The sequence below is a fragment of the Archocentrus centrarchus genome (genome assembly GCF_007364275.1).
Source record: "Archocentrus centrarchus isolate MPI-CPG fArcCen1 chromosome 18 unlocalized genomic scaffold, fArcCen1 scaffold_23_ctg1, whole genome shotgun sequence".
In the NCBI taxonomy this organism is placed as follows: domain Eukaryota; kingdom Metazoa; phylum Chordata; class Actinopteri; order Cichliformes; family Cichlidae; genus Archocentrus; species Archocentrus centrarchus.
Window position 1 is genome coordinate 8,982,042 of NW_022060145.1, and position 16,257 is coordinate 8,998,298.

The window sequence follows — 16,257 nt, forward strand, 5'->3', positions numbered from 1 at the left end:
TAATAATACTTGTGAAATGTAAGAGTGAGGTCACTCATGAGGTGACGTGATATTTGGATACAATGTGATATTCGGAATCCCCATATTTCATTCCCTATATGCCGATATGCTCTCAATACATAACAGTAAGAAACAGTTTTAAAAAGCTCTGTATATCATTGTTATCACTTTGACCTTCAGCTCAATCAATTGGCCTTGATGAAGAGGTCAGAGGTCAAATGTGACATGTTATTTTATATCTTTATACGGTTATTTCTGTATGTTGACCATTCACGCCACACTTGTATGAATCATAGTTTCTAAGTTATAAAGCTTTTTTTCAGTTGTCGATCAATAAATTAAGTTGAGCTTGAAGACCTCGGTGGATAAAGTCAAATTTTAGTGGACTGTTAACACGACTCTGCTCTACAGCCGTGCAGTTTTATCAGAATCCATTCAAAACTTTTTGAGCTAGAGACAGAATGACACAAATGCTACCGTTAGCTCCTTGGTGGCGGTAATTATGTTTAAGTTTAAAGCCCTTATTTAACCACTGTCTGAAAAAGTGTTGCAAACACTTGGAGATAATCCAGGAAACTATCAAGTGTCCTAACCCTTGTTTAAGGAAACCAGTCGGTAGATCTGTCACCAAAACGTCTCGCTGTCTCTGCCTTCACGCAGGGTCACGTCGCGGTCATACGTGGTGTTTGGAGGAACTTCTAATTTTGAGATCAGGGTTTAACGGGAGGACGAGCAAACAACCTGCTGGTGAGAACGGGGGTGGGGGGGTGGGGTGTCCCCAGAGGCGAGGGCGTTCGAGGAAAGGATACAAAAGCCAGCTTAGCAGTCTTCTGATGCCACCCCAGCACCATCACAGTGTCCCACTGAACCCGAAGCACCTCTGCTGTGTTGCTTTTGTCTGTTTCCCGTCAGGCCTGCGCCCCTTCCTAATAATAATGAGCTCTCTGACAAGTGATTAACTTCAGTGCAGCGTGCATTTATTTAATTTTTTTAAGAACTGTTTTAATCACAGTTTATCAGCTGCTGAGTGGTATTTTCTGACTACCTGAGTGTGAAAGCTGGGAAAACATGACCACATGAAACTGAGTGTAAAACTCACCCACTGACAGAAGTTTGACAAAGAAAAAAATATTAACTCTACTTACAAGCTTTGTTCTGGAGGTTTCTACCTGAGCAGAGGAGTTTGTTCAGATTTGGTTAAAAAAAAGAAAAATAACAGTAAGTGATAAAAATATCTAATAATAACCTACCTAATAATAGTGGGAAGAGCTGTTGTAATTAGGTTTTAGCCTGTTAAGCTAACAAGCTAAAGCATCTTTACTCTTTCCCCTCTGAATACAAGGATTTAGTTTTCACCTTGCAATTTAACAAATTTCTCTCACGACCTGCTTTGATCCTATCAGGTCGGCAGGGGGTACAAGAGCTCCCAAAGGAAGGACTGCCCCCTGATGGGAGAATTGTTTTTACCCCAGCTGTGATTTGCTTGCACTGCAACATCTAATCCCAAATACTCTTTTGTTAAAATCGCACCGTAGACCTCATGTTATTAAAGCCAGCCTGGTTCCCTATAGCAAGATAGGCGCTCTTCAACCCCCTCAATGAGGGAAACAAGCCCAGCCTGCCCCCACGCAACAAAACAGCACCCCACTCAACAGCAGCATGACATTTCCTCCACCAACAAATGAGATGAAAGCTTGAAACCATGAAAATAGTGGTTTTTGAAGCCCAGCTACCCCGCAAGCACAGAATAAAGATGGGCAGTCTGTGTGCAACAAAAGCCAAACACAACAGGGAAAAACATCAAAGTGTGATTTTGTTGAGGGAGGGAGACGCCTATTTGTAAGACGGAGCCCACTGAGAAAAATGCAGGTGAATTTTCAGGTAAATGCCACATTGTTGGTAAGTGCTACAGTTTGTCTCTAACTCGTGAATGCAGACTGCGATGCTGTTCCCAACAGCATGCAGAGTGCACTTTCAGCTGTTACGGTGTTTGCAGTGCTTTGCTCCCACTTTCAGCAACCTTTTTTTTTTTTTTTAATGAAAAATTTCAAAGCTGTTCCCTAATTAAAAAACAGTGCATTTATGCACATGAATAAACTGTATATAACAAGATTACTACAAATTGTTAAATGAGAGAACTAAATGGCCAAAAATGCTCTTTTCCCAAGAGCTTCTGTCACAAATACATTTACATCTGCAATCAGAGTTAATGTGTTTCAGGCGGCAGCAGAGGTTTTCTTCTCTTTCCACAGGTGGACTGAAAATAGAAAGGAGACATCCTAATATAAGATCATTCATATAATAACATATTAACACACAAATAAAACATGTAAAAATACTAGACTACAAACACAGTGAAATGACGCTGAACATAAATCTATGCTTAGTGAACCAATAATAACTGCAGCTGGCCAGTCACAGCTGAAAAATATGCAAAAAGAAAGTAATTACTGTAAACATGGGCAATGCCAGCAAATCTGTAGTAGTTAATGGTGCCAGAAAAAGTAGATAACACACAAAAAAAAAATGGATTGTACTGAATTCTGTATTGGAAGGACACCAACATGATCTCACAGTGAAATTCCAGAGACTTACAGCAGGAGTTTAAGTGCCTCCGGTAATCAGATTTTGCCATGCACATGAATGCTTACTAATGGGCTGCATTGAGGTGTGGGAGTCATACTGCAGTACATTCCCCAAATTAAGCAGTGTATAGGAGTGTCAATAGAGGCGTGTGATAACAACAGTAAAACAATGCTAATCTCAATTAGATAGCCGCATTAGTTTAAAAATGAACCTTCAGTCCTGGTGAGACTTTACTGCACAAGCTGCAGCACAGCAGGGCAATGGAAAAAATATAAGCGTTTGTGTAACGAGGGTCCTTGACCATCTTTTGAATAAATTCTGCTCGACACTGATGAACAATGATTACCATTCATTTCAATATGTGCTGTGTCGTGACTTGGAATCAAGTATGTGAATGCGATTTCGAGTTTGTAAGTGACACACGCTCAAGAGATTCCAGTCTCATGAATAATCCACAACTCCGAGAATAATGATGGCACATAAAACTTTGTGTGGAATAATTGTCTAAGTAGAGCCATCAACAGTGAGTGCGTATGTGTGTGTGGAGGGTGTCATTTTTGTATAAAAAAATTGGAAATTATGCCATAGCACAAAGAGAATAATAGGCAAATCATTCTCTACTACTTTCTTTTTTTACTTTACAAGTGACTTATGCCAGTTTGCCAGCTATTGTGAGAGGATCTGGAAACGTGAGAAAGGTTGTTCCACTTTTTTTTAAATGCTTAGGCAAGTTTTAATTTACATTCTCAACTCCCAGCATGCCTGTATTCCTTCCACCTGGCTGTGTTCTTTGGTCAGCCCCCTGCGCCTAAGTGACCGTATATTGGTTCGGACACCCATTCAGGGGCTCTATTTTCTAGGTGATTGACTCTGAAAAACTAACGCTATAATCCCCAAGTGTTTCCCCTGTGTTTGAGGAAGGTTCACAGTGTGTATGTGTGTCATGCTGTGCATTTAAAGTGGAGGGAGGAGCAGGGTTTAAACAGGCGGAGAGATACCGCTGAAGCGGGATTGGCCAGATCTGCCAAAAGTGAAAATTGAGCTAACCTTCTGGCAGACAGCCAAATCAAGGCCACATAGTTCTCCTTCTTTTTAATTATATGATTATTAGTGCAATGTGTTAGGTAGATTACAGGTTTTTTTAAAATAACTCTTTTAAAAGAACAATTAAAAAACAAACAAACAAATGAAGCAATAAATTCCAGGATAGCCAAATCAACCAATTCTCTAATAATCATTGCAACACCATGTCTCATGTAGTGAGAAAGCTGAAAAAAACAACAGGAGCACACAGAAACTGACATTTAAGAAAAGAAAGCCCAGTGTTTCAGAAAAGAAAAGAAACTTAAATACGCAGCTGCACTTGTGTTTGTACATGCTGTTCAGAAAATAGAGGTTATAAATTAAGACACACACTCAGAAACCTGTTATATTTACATATAAGACTATTCCGTGTGAGGCAATTCTATGTAAAAATTTAAAAAAATAAACAAGACATAAACTAATCACATCACAAACTGGAACACCTGCAACAATATGTGCTATATGGTAGACTCATAAGAGTGCAAATAATACACGTCTTAGAGAGCACAGTGTATGAAGCCATTTTCCCAAGACACAGCAGTGGATTAATAAACTTACCACATATGGGGAAAGCTGAAGTTGTCAATTGTGAGTGCAGCTGGCAACTCAGACTTGCATTGGTCCATCTGCTCTAAATCACTGGGGTTGATGTCAATCCTCATCAGTTGTAATGCTTTAAAAGAAGACACTGAACCTGTCCCACTGGCAGCACATTTCCTTATTTAAGGAAACAAGTAGCAAAGATAAGGTGTGATACAAATATCAAAAGGTTCCTGCCAGAGGAACTCATATAGTGTTCTTATCAAGTGTAAAAAGACCTGATTGAGTAGAACCTAATGCGAAAATTGATTTCATTTGGATATTTTTGGTGCTGCTATCAGAAGAAATTAGTAATCCAGCAATTTAACTCAAGCTAAACCCACACAGCACACAGTAAGCCTGTTTGTGAATGAATTATAAAATTCCTGAATATGTTGTTGCTCTTCAGTAGAGAGAACAACTGTGACTGTATATCCAATGCAAATGGCTGGTGAACGTGTGCTTAAGTAAATCTAAAAATTTTTAAATAAAATGACCAAAACTAGCACACAGTTAATTATTGAAATTTGATAAGTAGTCTAAAACCTGAACAAAATCAATATTTGGTGCCAAAATCAAAACTGTAGTTTTTATATATTATTTGACAGGCTGGCGATCTGTACGGGGTGTACCCTGCCTCTCGCCCTATGACAGCTGGGATAGGCTCCAGCCTATGGAAGGCTAGATGGATGTTTTCCATGTTTGACATTGTACTTAATGACATTGGCATGCTAAAATTGGCTAGTTAACACAAAGTACAGCTGTTACAAAAGGATTTTTTACAATAGAAGTAGGCCTGTATGATGCATGTGATGACTCATCATCTGTGCAGCATGAAGGAATGAATCCAGATATGACACTTAAAATACCTGATTGGTTTTGGTTTCCAAGACTTCTAATTTTATTACAACTTAATGTCCACTATTTCAGTGAATTATTATTACCTGTTTATGTTTGCCTTATATGATCTTATTATGTAACAAAAAATCAAAAAAAGTTGTATATAAAGAAGAGTTAATATGAAACTGTAAATAACAATATGTACTTGGAGGGTCAAATCCAACCTCAGAGCAGAGGTCAAACTCTCAAATAGAGACAATATTGTAGGATTTGAAATTGGACACCTGCGTTTCACATTTGATACAATTCCATTTCATACAAGGCCAATTTCACCCAACGTGAATGAATAGTTTAGGAAGAATGGTCTGAATATTGGCGTCTACCCCTGTTTTGGCTAGTTTCGCCTAAATTTAGGGGTCAGAATGTATTTTAGCCATTTCTGACTTCAAATAAAGCAGCATATGGTTAAAAACTAGAGCCAACCAACAATTTAAGCCATAATTTTCAGATTCAGTGACCCAAAATTAGTAGTTTAGTTTGTGCCAGTCAAAATGAATCATGTTTAAAGAGAAATTACTCATGAGTTAATCGCCTCTGTCAACATGCCTGCAGTGATGGATGAATGCAATGTGCTTCCCAAAAAAAAAAATATCATCAATTTGCATCCGTCAGTCAGTATCTCGCTTAATCTTCAAGATCCGAATCATGTCATGTGAGGCTGGAGTAGCTTTAATCTTTTTGTTCATATTTGATGCAAAACAAAAAAGAGAGAAATGTAAATGCATTACATAAATGCATTACTTAACAAAAATTTAAAATGACAACAAATAATAATGACTGAACAAAGTTTTCCGTTAGTTTAATAAATTCCTCTCCTTAATGAGATTCGCTCTGCTCTTCTTCTTGGAAGAAATGAGCAATGCCATGAGCAGCGGCAGCAGTTCCATCATGCCTCGGTGCGATTGGTTGCAGATAAGGACCACCACCCACATTAACACGCTGGTAATTATTTGGATTTCTGCAAGCAGGTGGTGATGGAAGAAGGAGAGTCCGTGATCAGACTCCAGAGTTTCTCCAGATAATCATCAGGGACACACCTACACCAGTCTGTACAATGCTCATCAGGAACCACCATGTCTCCCCTCAACCATGCAATTATACACTACATGGTGAAATAGTGTACTCTGCTCCGGGCTATGACTTACACCAGCATAGGAATATAGAGGTTTTCTTTCAAATTGGAAGCATTAGCAGAGTGAAAGGGTGAGTTTATAATGTAACAGTAAAACTGGTGTCTATAAAAGACAGTCGCACTAGCTCAAGTCTGAACAACAGCTCAGAAAGGCTGCCAAAATGCTGGTATGCGACTTACCTATAAAATAATGGCAGATGCAAGTTAATGTTTCATTGATAGAAAAAAAAAAGGACTCGGATTAGTGATTCAAAATATATCTCTTATATAATAAGAGCTATAACCTCAGACAACTGGTGTGGTGGTTAGCACTGTGGCCTACAATAAGAAGGGCCTGGGTTTGAATCCAGGCTGGGGCCGTTTCTGCGTGGAGTTGGTTTCTTCTCCCAGTGTCTGCATGGCTTCACTCCAGGTACTTTGGCTACCTCCCACAGTCCAAGTATATGCATAGGGTTACGTTAACTGGTAATTCTAAATTGGCTGCAGGTTAAATGCCCCACTATGTTCTTTTGGTTGTTATTGTATGTTTATGCCAATTAAATATTTGTAAATATTTGGTTTGTCACTACTAGCATCAGATCATGCATAGTCATCTGAACCACTATTAATATGTAATGTAATATGAAAATATTCATTAGGTAATATTTTAGTTATGTTATGGGTGTACCTGTCCAACTGTCACCCCCTTCTTGTTGTAAAGCTAACCTTCAGGGAGAATTGCATATAGGCACTCAGATCAGGTGGTCACTGTAAGAGGCTGGGGAATGAATTATTTCAAAACGGAAACATGTGCATGTCTACCTCCATTACTTGTGTTCTGAGGACCAAAATCTTTTTTACAGTCACGTCATGGAAACCTGTTCTGGTCCAAAAGCAAGTTCCTAAAATCCCTGAATTTCAGGGTGAACACAAAGCGGAAAATTCAACAGGGTTCAACAGTGACCGCAAGGGCTCCGGTTCTAGAAGTGAATTTCCCTTTCATTTTCTCCACTGACATTTCAGAAGTTCCTTATATAGAGTTTTAAGCCTTGAGCCATGCCAGCCAGCTAGGAGGTAAATCATGACCATTTAAAAGGAAAAAAAAAGATTTTGATTTCTTTTTTAAAAAAGAACAAAACAAAAGGCAAAGGTACATGACTATGTACATAATTACTTTTTAGGTGAAGGAACTACTCATCCATAACACATTGCAAATCCTAAACCTCTTTTCCGCTACCACCTACTCAGCTCCACTCTATTCGGTTTTGCATTATGTGGTAGTACCTGCTACCAGGTACTTTTTCAGTCAACAGACAGCATGCCACTGATTGGCCAGGAAGTGATGTCATTGGATAAGATAAGATAAGATAAGATAGTGTTTATTTGTCACATGCACAGTTATACACAGTACAATGCACAGTGAAATGTATTTTGTATTTTGTACCTGCAACCATATATACACACACATATAAATAGGAAGAATAAAAATAAAAAAAAGTAATTCACACTATACACTATACTCTATATACTATACACTATACACACTTTTATAAATTATAATATTTACACTGTGCAATAATGGTCCAGTTAGGGCTCAGAGTTGAGCAGACGGATGGCTTGTGGGTAAAAACTCTTCTTCAACCTTTCAGTCTTAGCCCTCAGGCAGCGGTAACGCCGGCCTGATGGGAGCAGGGAGAAGAGAGAGTGTCCGGGGTGGCTGGGCTGTTTTAGGATCTTCATGGCCCTCAGCCTGCACTGCTTGGTGTAAATGTCCTGCAGGTTGGGGAGGGTGGTTCTTGTTTTATTCTTGTTCGTTTCTTTCTTGTAATTCCTCAAAGAGCACAAACTCGGTCCACTTTAACTCATAGGGTCTTTAACTTTATTAATTCAGGCGTGTAAACAACAATACAGCTCGGTCTGGATGCTCTGCTGCATACGCTTCCGGCCCCTAAAACTGTCCGAGCGCTTCACCTATACAAACAGTAGTTCCTATTGTAACATCCCTTTTCTTTTCAGAATTACAGCTTCCCCTTAATTTCAACATCTGACTAGTACCTCTGAAAACAAACTATTCATCTTTAGTGACCTCTGAAAAAATTCAAAACAAAACATTGACTGTCACATGACTCGCATCATTCCGAGCCTGAAAATAGCTCATCCCCATTTCAACATATACAGTACAGTTTTTTTTTTTTTTCAGTTCAGAGTGCATTTCTTTATAACAGGTAATTATTAACATAAACATATTCCATTGTCCTTTTTCTGTTTTGAACACTTATTGTCATTTTCCCCATTTTGATGTAAACCCCCCAAAGGCCATGAGCAACACTGAGTAATTTATCTGTGTGACAGGACATAGTCCTTATAGTGTTGTGGCATCTTGACTGTGCGACCTGCTCTGGTTGTGACAGTGGTCTCTCCGCTACCAATGTCCTTTGGTGTGTGGTCTAAAACCCTGTGCGGAGGATGGACAGACCCTGCCTGACCCTGTCCTGTAACCTCTGCCTGAATTGGGAAGTTGATGTCCACATCAACGGGGTCCCTGACTGCCCTTTCCGGAACCAGTCTGAGGTGTCTGCGGTTTCTCCTGATGACACTCCCAGATTGCAGTTGTATCTCATAGGACCTTTCATCGATCCGCGACAGCACCTTGCCGCATCTCCAGACGGTCTGTGGTGGGAACGGCTGTATCCTCACTGAGTCCCCACTTTTAAGCACAGGCAGATCCTTGGCTGAGCGGTTGTAGTAGGTGCTTGGATGTGTTTGCCTGTTCATCAGTTCCTGTTGAACTTGAACAACCCTTGGTTTCAGCAAGCTACTTTTCATTGGTAGCAATGTTTTGGTGCGCCGACTGAGCAGTCTTTGTGCTGGACTGGTGTTCAGGCCCAGCGACGGTGTGTTACGGTGGTCCAGCAAGGAAAGATAGGGGTCCTGTCCTGCGGCTTTGGCTTTGTGCAGAAGTCGTTTTGCTGTCTTAACAGCTGATTCTGCTTTGCCGTTGCTCTGGGGATAACCTGGAGATGAGGTCTTATGTTGAAATCCCCACAGTTGGCTAAACTTTTTGAATTCTTGTGACACATATTGTGGGCCATTGTCTGAAATCACTATATCTGGTATACCTTGACGGGCGAAATGAGCCTTAAGTTTCTTTATCACCGTGGTTGATTTTGTGTCGGCCAAGTAATCTATTTCCCAGAAATTTGAGAAATAATCCACTGTGATGAGGTAATCCCTGTTGTCAAACATAAACAGGTCTGTGCCCACCTTAGCCCATGGCCTGTTTGGCACTTCGTGTGGTATTAGTGTTTCCTTTTGCTGTTTGTCATCCATGGACCGGCAAATGTCACACTTCGCTATGTACTGTTTAATCTGCTCATTCATGCCTAGCCAGTAAACGCACTCTCTTGCCCTTCTAAGACATCCTTCGACACCCAGGTGCGATGCATGTATACGGCTGGTGATTTCGGTTCTCATGGCATCTGGTATAACTGCACGCTCCCCTCTGAAGACTATCCCATGCTGGTGACTGAGTTCCTCTTGGAATGAAAAATAAGGCCTGATTTCACTTGGCACATGCAGCTTGTTCTTTGGCCATCCCCATGTCATTGTGTTGATGAGAAGCTGCAGTGTTTTATCCTGTTCTGTGGCTGTCTTTATCTCCTGTAGTCTGTCTGCTGAGATCGGTAGATGTTGTACCATGTTAACTGTTTCTAGCTCAGCCTCCACAGGTACGTCCTCCAGAGGATAGGCTCTGCTAAGGGTGTCTGCTAGCACTAAATCCCTTCCTGGCACATACAAGACTTCTGTATCATATTTCTGTATGCGCAGCATCATACCCTGCAGCCTTTTGGGAGCACTCAGCAATGGTTTTCGCACTATGGTTTCTAATGGCTTGTGATCGCTCTGAACAGTCACTTTGTGGCCATATGTGTACTGATGAAATTTCTCCAGGCCAAAGACCATTGCCAGAAACTCCTTTTCTATCTGTGCATATCCTTGTTCTGTTTTTGTTAGTGCTCTACTAGCAAAAGCAACTGGCTTGCCCATTTGCATCAGTGCTGCACCTAATCCTGTGTCTGATGCGTCACTCTGCAATGTCAGCTCTTCTTCTGGGTTATAGTACTTTAACACAGGGGCATTTGTTATTGTCTTTTTTAGATTAAGGAACGCCTCCTCTTGTTCTGCATTCCACGTCCACTCACTATCCTTGTGTGTCAAGTCTCTTAACACTTTACAGTGATCTGACAGGTGAGGGCAAAACTTGGTTAAGTAATTAGCCATACCTATCAGTCTTTGCACTGCTTTCACATCTGTCGGCGCTGGCATCTGCTCAACAGCACGCACCTTTTCTGGGTCTGGTTTGAGGCCCTCAGCAGTCAGGCGGTGTCCGATGTATGTAGTCTCCTTCTGCTTCAATCTGAACTTGTCTGCATTCAGTTTTATATTCTTTTCTCTGCATCTGTCCAAAAACTGCTTCAATTTTCTGTCGTGATCTTGCTCTGCCTCCTCTTCCGTCTCTCCCTGCCCTGTGATCAGAATGTCATCCGCTATGATGTACAGTCCAGGCATATTGTCTAGTGCTTGCATCAGTTTTCTCTGAAAGATTTCTGGGGCTGTACTTATCCCCATTGGCATCCTCAGCCATCTATACCGACCAAATGGAGTGGCAAACGTCGTCACATAGCTGGACTCCTCCTCCAGCTGTACATGCCAAAATCCACTCTTGACGTCGCACACTGTGAACACTTTAGCTTTCGACAGGTCTGGTAGAATGTCCTCAATAGTTGGCAGTGGAAAGTGACTACGCCTTAGCGCTTTGTTCAAAGGTTTGGGATCGATACACACTCTAGGCTTGCCATTTTGTTTTTGGACAACCACCATGGCACTGATCCATTCTGTACTGCATTCCACAGGTGTGATTATCCCTCTCTGTTGTAGGTTTTGTAATTCTTCTTTAAGCGGTTTCATTAAAGCCACTGGTACACGTCTCTTTGGTAGCTGTACTGGCTTTACTGTACTGTCTATCTCCATTTTATATTTTCCCTCTAAACACCCATCTCCAGTGAATACATCAGCGTATCTCACTTTAATCTGCTCCACCGTCCAGGGTTCTATTGCAGGCTTTTTTGCCGTTGTGACTATGCTATCAATTGCCATGATGTTTTCATAGTGCACTTTAATCAGCTTCATTGCCTCACTGGCTTTCCTACCAATCAAAGGCATTACACCATCTGTATCCACCACTTGGAACTCCAGTCGGTACAGTTTATTGTTTCTTGGGTTTCTTATCTTAACTTTACACTTCCCTATAGGTCTCAGTTTGCTTTTGTTGTACATGACTAGCACACTTTTGGTATGTTCCAACTCAACGTCTGGATTTAGCAGGTTGATTGGGATAATGTTGCAGCTAGCTCCACAGTCTATTTGAAATTGTACTGTGTTTTTCCCTAGCAGCATGCCTGCGTACAGAAGCTGGGAGTCTTTTTTAACTGTACCTGTCTCTTTTCTTTCTTTTATTCCCTTGTCCTCACCACATCTTGTCTCCTCAGTGTCCACCTTCTCCATCTCTGTTGAGGTGACACTGGCGATATCCTCGTATTCATCGCTCACACTTTCTGTCTTTATGTTACTCACATGTTTGTGTCTTGTCCGGTCCATTTTTGCTTTGCATTTAGCTGCAAAATGGTTCTTTGTGCCACACTTAGCACACTTTTTCCCAAATGCAGGACATTTTTCTTTCCTCTTCTCGTGCGTTTTCCCACAGAATTTACACTGCACTGTGTTGCTGTCTGTACTCTGGTACTGTGCTCCTTGTACAGCATGCACCTCTTCTGCAATTGCGCTGGTGATTGCTTTCACATTCTCCTTGGACAGTTCGGCCGCTCTGCACAGTTGAAGACATGTGTCCAGTGTGAGGTTCTTTTCACGAAGCAGGCGTTCTCTCATGCTTGTATTGTTACCTCCACACACAATCCTGTCCCGAATCAGCGAATCCCTTAATGTCCCAAAGTTGCACGTTTTTGCTAGCAGTCTTAGTTCAGTAACGTAGCTGTCAATGCTCTCGCTGGCCCCCTGACTCCTAGTAAAGAAACGATAACGTTCAACCGTCTCATTCACGCCGGGGTTGCAATGATCATCAAACTTCTTGATGATATCCTCTAGCTTCCAAGCATCATGAGCAGTATCTCCCATCAGCGTGTCCAAAAGGTCTCTGCCACTGTCACCGACTAGATAGCTGAACAGCTTTACCTTCTGTGTGTCGTCTGCATCTGTCAGCGTTAGATCCACATACAGCAGGAACTCGTCCCTCCAGCTCTTCCATGTCTTTGCGATGTTGCTGGAATCCAGGCATAGCGTCCGGGGCGGCTTCAGGCCATCCATGACGTGTTGTAGTGGTCTCTCTCCTCGTTAGCTCTCGCTACCGCTAGACGGCACACACTGTAGTGCTACGCTACTGTAATCCAGACCAAGTCCTCGCCGCTGCCACCATGTTTTATTCTTGTTCGTTTCTTTCTTGTAATTCCTCAAAGAGCACAAACTCGGTCCACTTTAACTCATAGGGTCTTTAACTTTATTAATTCAGGCGTGTAAACAACAATACAGCTCGGTCTGGATGCCCTGCTGCATACGCTTCCGGCCCCTAAAACTGTCCGAGCGCTTCACCTATACAAACAGTAGTTCCTATTGTAACAGTTCTGATGGTCCATTCAGCTGAACGAACCACCCTTTTTAGGGCCATGAAGTCCTGCTTGGTGCAGTTTCCCATCCAGGTGGTGATGCTCCCACGCATGATGCTCTCGATGGTGCAGGTGTAAAAGTTCCTGAGCACCTTGAGTGGGAGCTTGAAGTCTCTCAGCCACCTGAGGAGGTAGAGACGCTGTCTGGCCTTCTTCACAGTGATGTTTATGTGATGAGTCCAGGACAGGTCCTGTGAGATGGTCACTCCCAGGTATTTGAAAGTGTCCACTCTTTCCACCTCAGCACCACTGATGACAAGTGGATGGTAGTCCCTCTGCTGCTTCCTGCTGAAGTCCACGATCAGTTCCTTTGTTTTGCTGACGTTGAGCAGGAGGTGGTTCTCCTGGCACCAGTTCTCCAGGCGGGAGACCTCTCTCCTGTAGGCTGTCTCCTCATTGTGAGAGAGACAGCCTACAGCCTATGGATGAGTCATAAGAGCGACTCCTTCACAAGAATCAATCCCACCATTTTTGAAACCCAGCAATAATGGAAATGGCTACACACAAACCAACACCATGGTCCAATGACGGGGTGCAGACGTTTTTGTGCTCGGTGGATGGTGACATTGAGCAAGTTGCAGGTATACCATTGTCTCGATGTCCCCCATTGATGAGTTTGTGTCACATACAAATGATGTCACGGGACTTTCAGTCCGTCTTTCAAATATGACACCGCCCACATTGAGGTGGCACTCAGTTGTAATAGAAAATGACTGAAACCAAGTTGAGTCAAGTCGGGTTGAGCCGAGTAGGTTCTACTGCAGATTCAAACCCAGGCCTCTACATTAGCCTTGCAGAATATAACTTTCCTTCTTAACCCAGCACCCCACCCATTTAGTGCTCGCTAAGCGACCTGACTTTTGGAGGTCAAAACATTTCCATGTTTACCAGTAATCAGAGATGTCACCGTTTCAAGTTAGGATTGTGGGTAGAATAGTTCTTTTCTGTGCCATTGCAAGAAAAAGCATTTTTGTTAAAACAAGGTTGCTATCACACAGACTTGTGGTTTGTAAAGGAACAAATATAATTGTTTCACAGTGTCGTAGCTCGTAGTAAGTCTACTGTAGACAGTTATAACATCATGGCTCATAATCATGGCTGGTTTTGACTAGGTGTCAAGTAATTCACCAGGAAATTAATACATTCAGCACAAAAAAGTAAGAAAATATGTGTTTGGTTGAAATAAGACATATTGGCAATTTAACGGTTTATTCATTTAACACGCAGGGGCCTCAGCAGCATGTGGAAGAACCATACACTGCCACGATAGCCTGGCACCTCCTTGGAAAGCTTTTCATGGGTGCAACCCACATACTCCACTCTGCTGCGCAACCCACAAATGCATTTTCCCTACAAATGTGGCACCGTTTAAGGGGAAATAAACAGGCTTTCCAACAGTATGAGATTTATTGCCAAGAACCGTTGTTACAACAAAGAAATAATCGACCAAACTCAAATTTCTTTAATTTCTTTGCCAAGTTTATAAGTCACCATAATTTCCTCTTGACTAATGTTAAAGTAAACTGAAAGAATTTGTCTGTTTTTCCTGTTTTATAAACAGTTTTACAACTACTCACTTGGTTTTATACACACAAAAACCCCAAACCCTTACATCACTTTGTGATCTGAACTGAAAAACTGAAAAATTGTTGCTGTAGATTGATGGCAGATGAAGTACATACGTGACGATATCCATATCCTCTATAATCATCTAATCTCATCTTCTTCTCTCTCTGGCTGTTGCTGCATTTGTATGGCGGTTTTAATAGCAGATAAGGAACATTTTCACACTGTTAATCAGATCGTCCAGGGAAACTGCACCCATGCAATATGCATACTTTGCCATGGTGTTTTCCTATGAGACATTTGCCTCAGATCTAATCCCCTTAAGCTCTCCACTCCATGTTCACTGAACTGATGGGAGGCGGCAAGCAGCTGTGGGTGAGTTACAACTGTGATTATGATTGTATGACGGAATGTCAAAGAAAGGGGCTGCGGTCAAAGGAAACCTAACAGCAAAAATATCCAAAGACGCTTCAGTTTCCTTACAAAGTCAAGTCACAACACTGTAACCTTGGAGCAGCTGATTTAAATTCATTTGCTCATTTAAATTCAATCCAAAGAAAGTGCGTTTGTGTTTGCTTTTTTCTCTCCCGTGCAGCCTGCTTCATATTCATCCTTTTAAAGTGAAGTCGGGGAATCAGTGTTTTGCTAACAGGTGCGACCACGGGGACGCAACGTTGCATAAAATCAGTAGTGCGCCGCTCCCTTATAAAACGCTCTAAGTGATGCTGTAGTTTGAGAGTATATGTAGATTATTGAGAGTATATTGATTAAAAGTTTTAAATGACAAGAAGACAAAAAAAAAAAAATGAAGAACAATTTTGTGTTTTGTTTCAGAAAAAAATAGCCTTAATTACCCATTGATGTGCGAAAATGGCTCCTTCAGGGCACCGGTCCTCCATCTTGCCTGCAGTCATTAATTAGATCTAATCAACACCGCAGGGAAAAGTTACCGTCAAGACTAATTAGCTAAAATGGAGCTTCTGTAATGGGAAACAAATGAACAACAACAGTTAACTGTAGCAGCCTTCTCCGTGCCGTATGACTCATTCAGTCTCAGTGGGAGAGATTTTCAGTGCAGCACCGTTCAGAATTATATTAGCACTTGATTACTGTTTTGAAGAAGTGTGTGAGCATTTAGCGCACTAATAGGTTGTGAAATACAAAATTATGTTAAGGGGAGTCAGATTTGTAGGTATGCATTTTTGTGTCATTTTTCAGCCACTTTTGACAGGTAATAAACTCTCTCTCTCTCTCTCTCTCTCTCTCTCTCTCTCTCTCTCTCTCTCTCTCTCTCTCTCTGTCTCACACACACACACACACACACACACACACACACACACACACACCGCTGCCAGGTTTTTATTGTGAGTGCTATGTAGGCTTCCTATTCACCCCCCGGCCTCAGAGGTCATGAGAAATGTTAACTTAATCCTTTCTTCATCTCCACACTACTTCTGAGAGTCAAGGCAGGGAGTTAAAAGAAAGAAGAAAAAAAACAGGAACCCTTGTTTCTCCCACAGCGCATGGGAACAAAAGGGGTTGGGATTGGGAACATCGTACCCACACAACCACCTGCAATTAAGAGCTTAGACTTCGTCCTCTCCGCACAAAAAAAACCAAAAAAAAAAACCCTCAGCGGCCAAAGAGAGGAGAGGAAACGTCAAGATTAAGTGGGAAGTACTAAGAGAGCATTAT

General features: G+C 41.7%; 1 protein-coding gene across 1 annotated transcript; it reads right to left on the reverse strand.

Annotated features, from left to right (window-relative positions):
* Window positions 1–8,200: 8,200 nt before the first annotated feature.
* On the reverse strand, window positions 8,201–12,936 carry LOC115775021 (uncharacterized protein K02A2.6-like). The gene is made up of 2 exons (XM_030722469.1): window positions 8,346–12,936; window positions 8,201–8,314 (listed from the first exon to the last, which is right to left on the reverse strand). The coding sequence occupies exon 1, from the start codon at window positions 12,638–12,640 to the stop codon at window positions 8,597–8,599; it is 4,044 nt and encodes a 1,347-aa protein (XP_030578329.1). The 5' UTR covers window positions 12,641–12,936; the 3' UTR covers window positions 8,201–8,314; window positions 8,346–8,596.
* Window positions 12,937–16,257: the final 3,321 nt, after the last annotated feature.

What these genes read in the sequence shown, in the direction of transcription:
- LOC115775021 (XM_030722469.1), bottom strand. Translation starts at nt 12,640, where the DNA reads ATGGATGGCCTGAAGCCGCCCCGGACGCTATGCCTGGATTCCAGCAAC.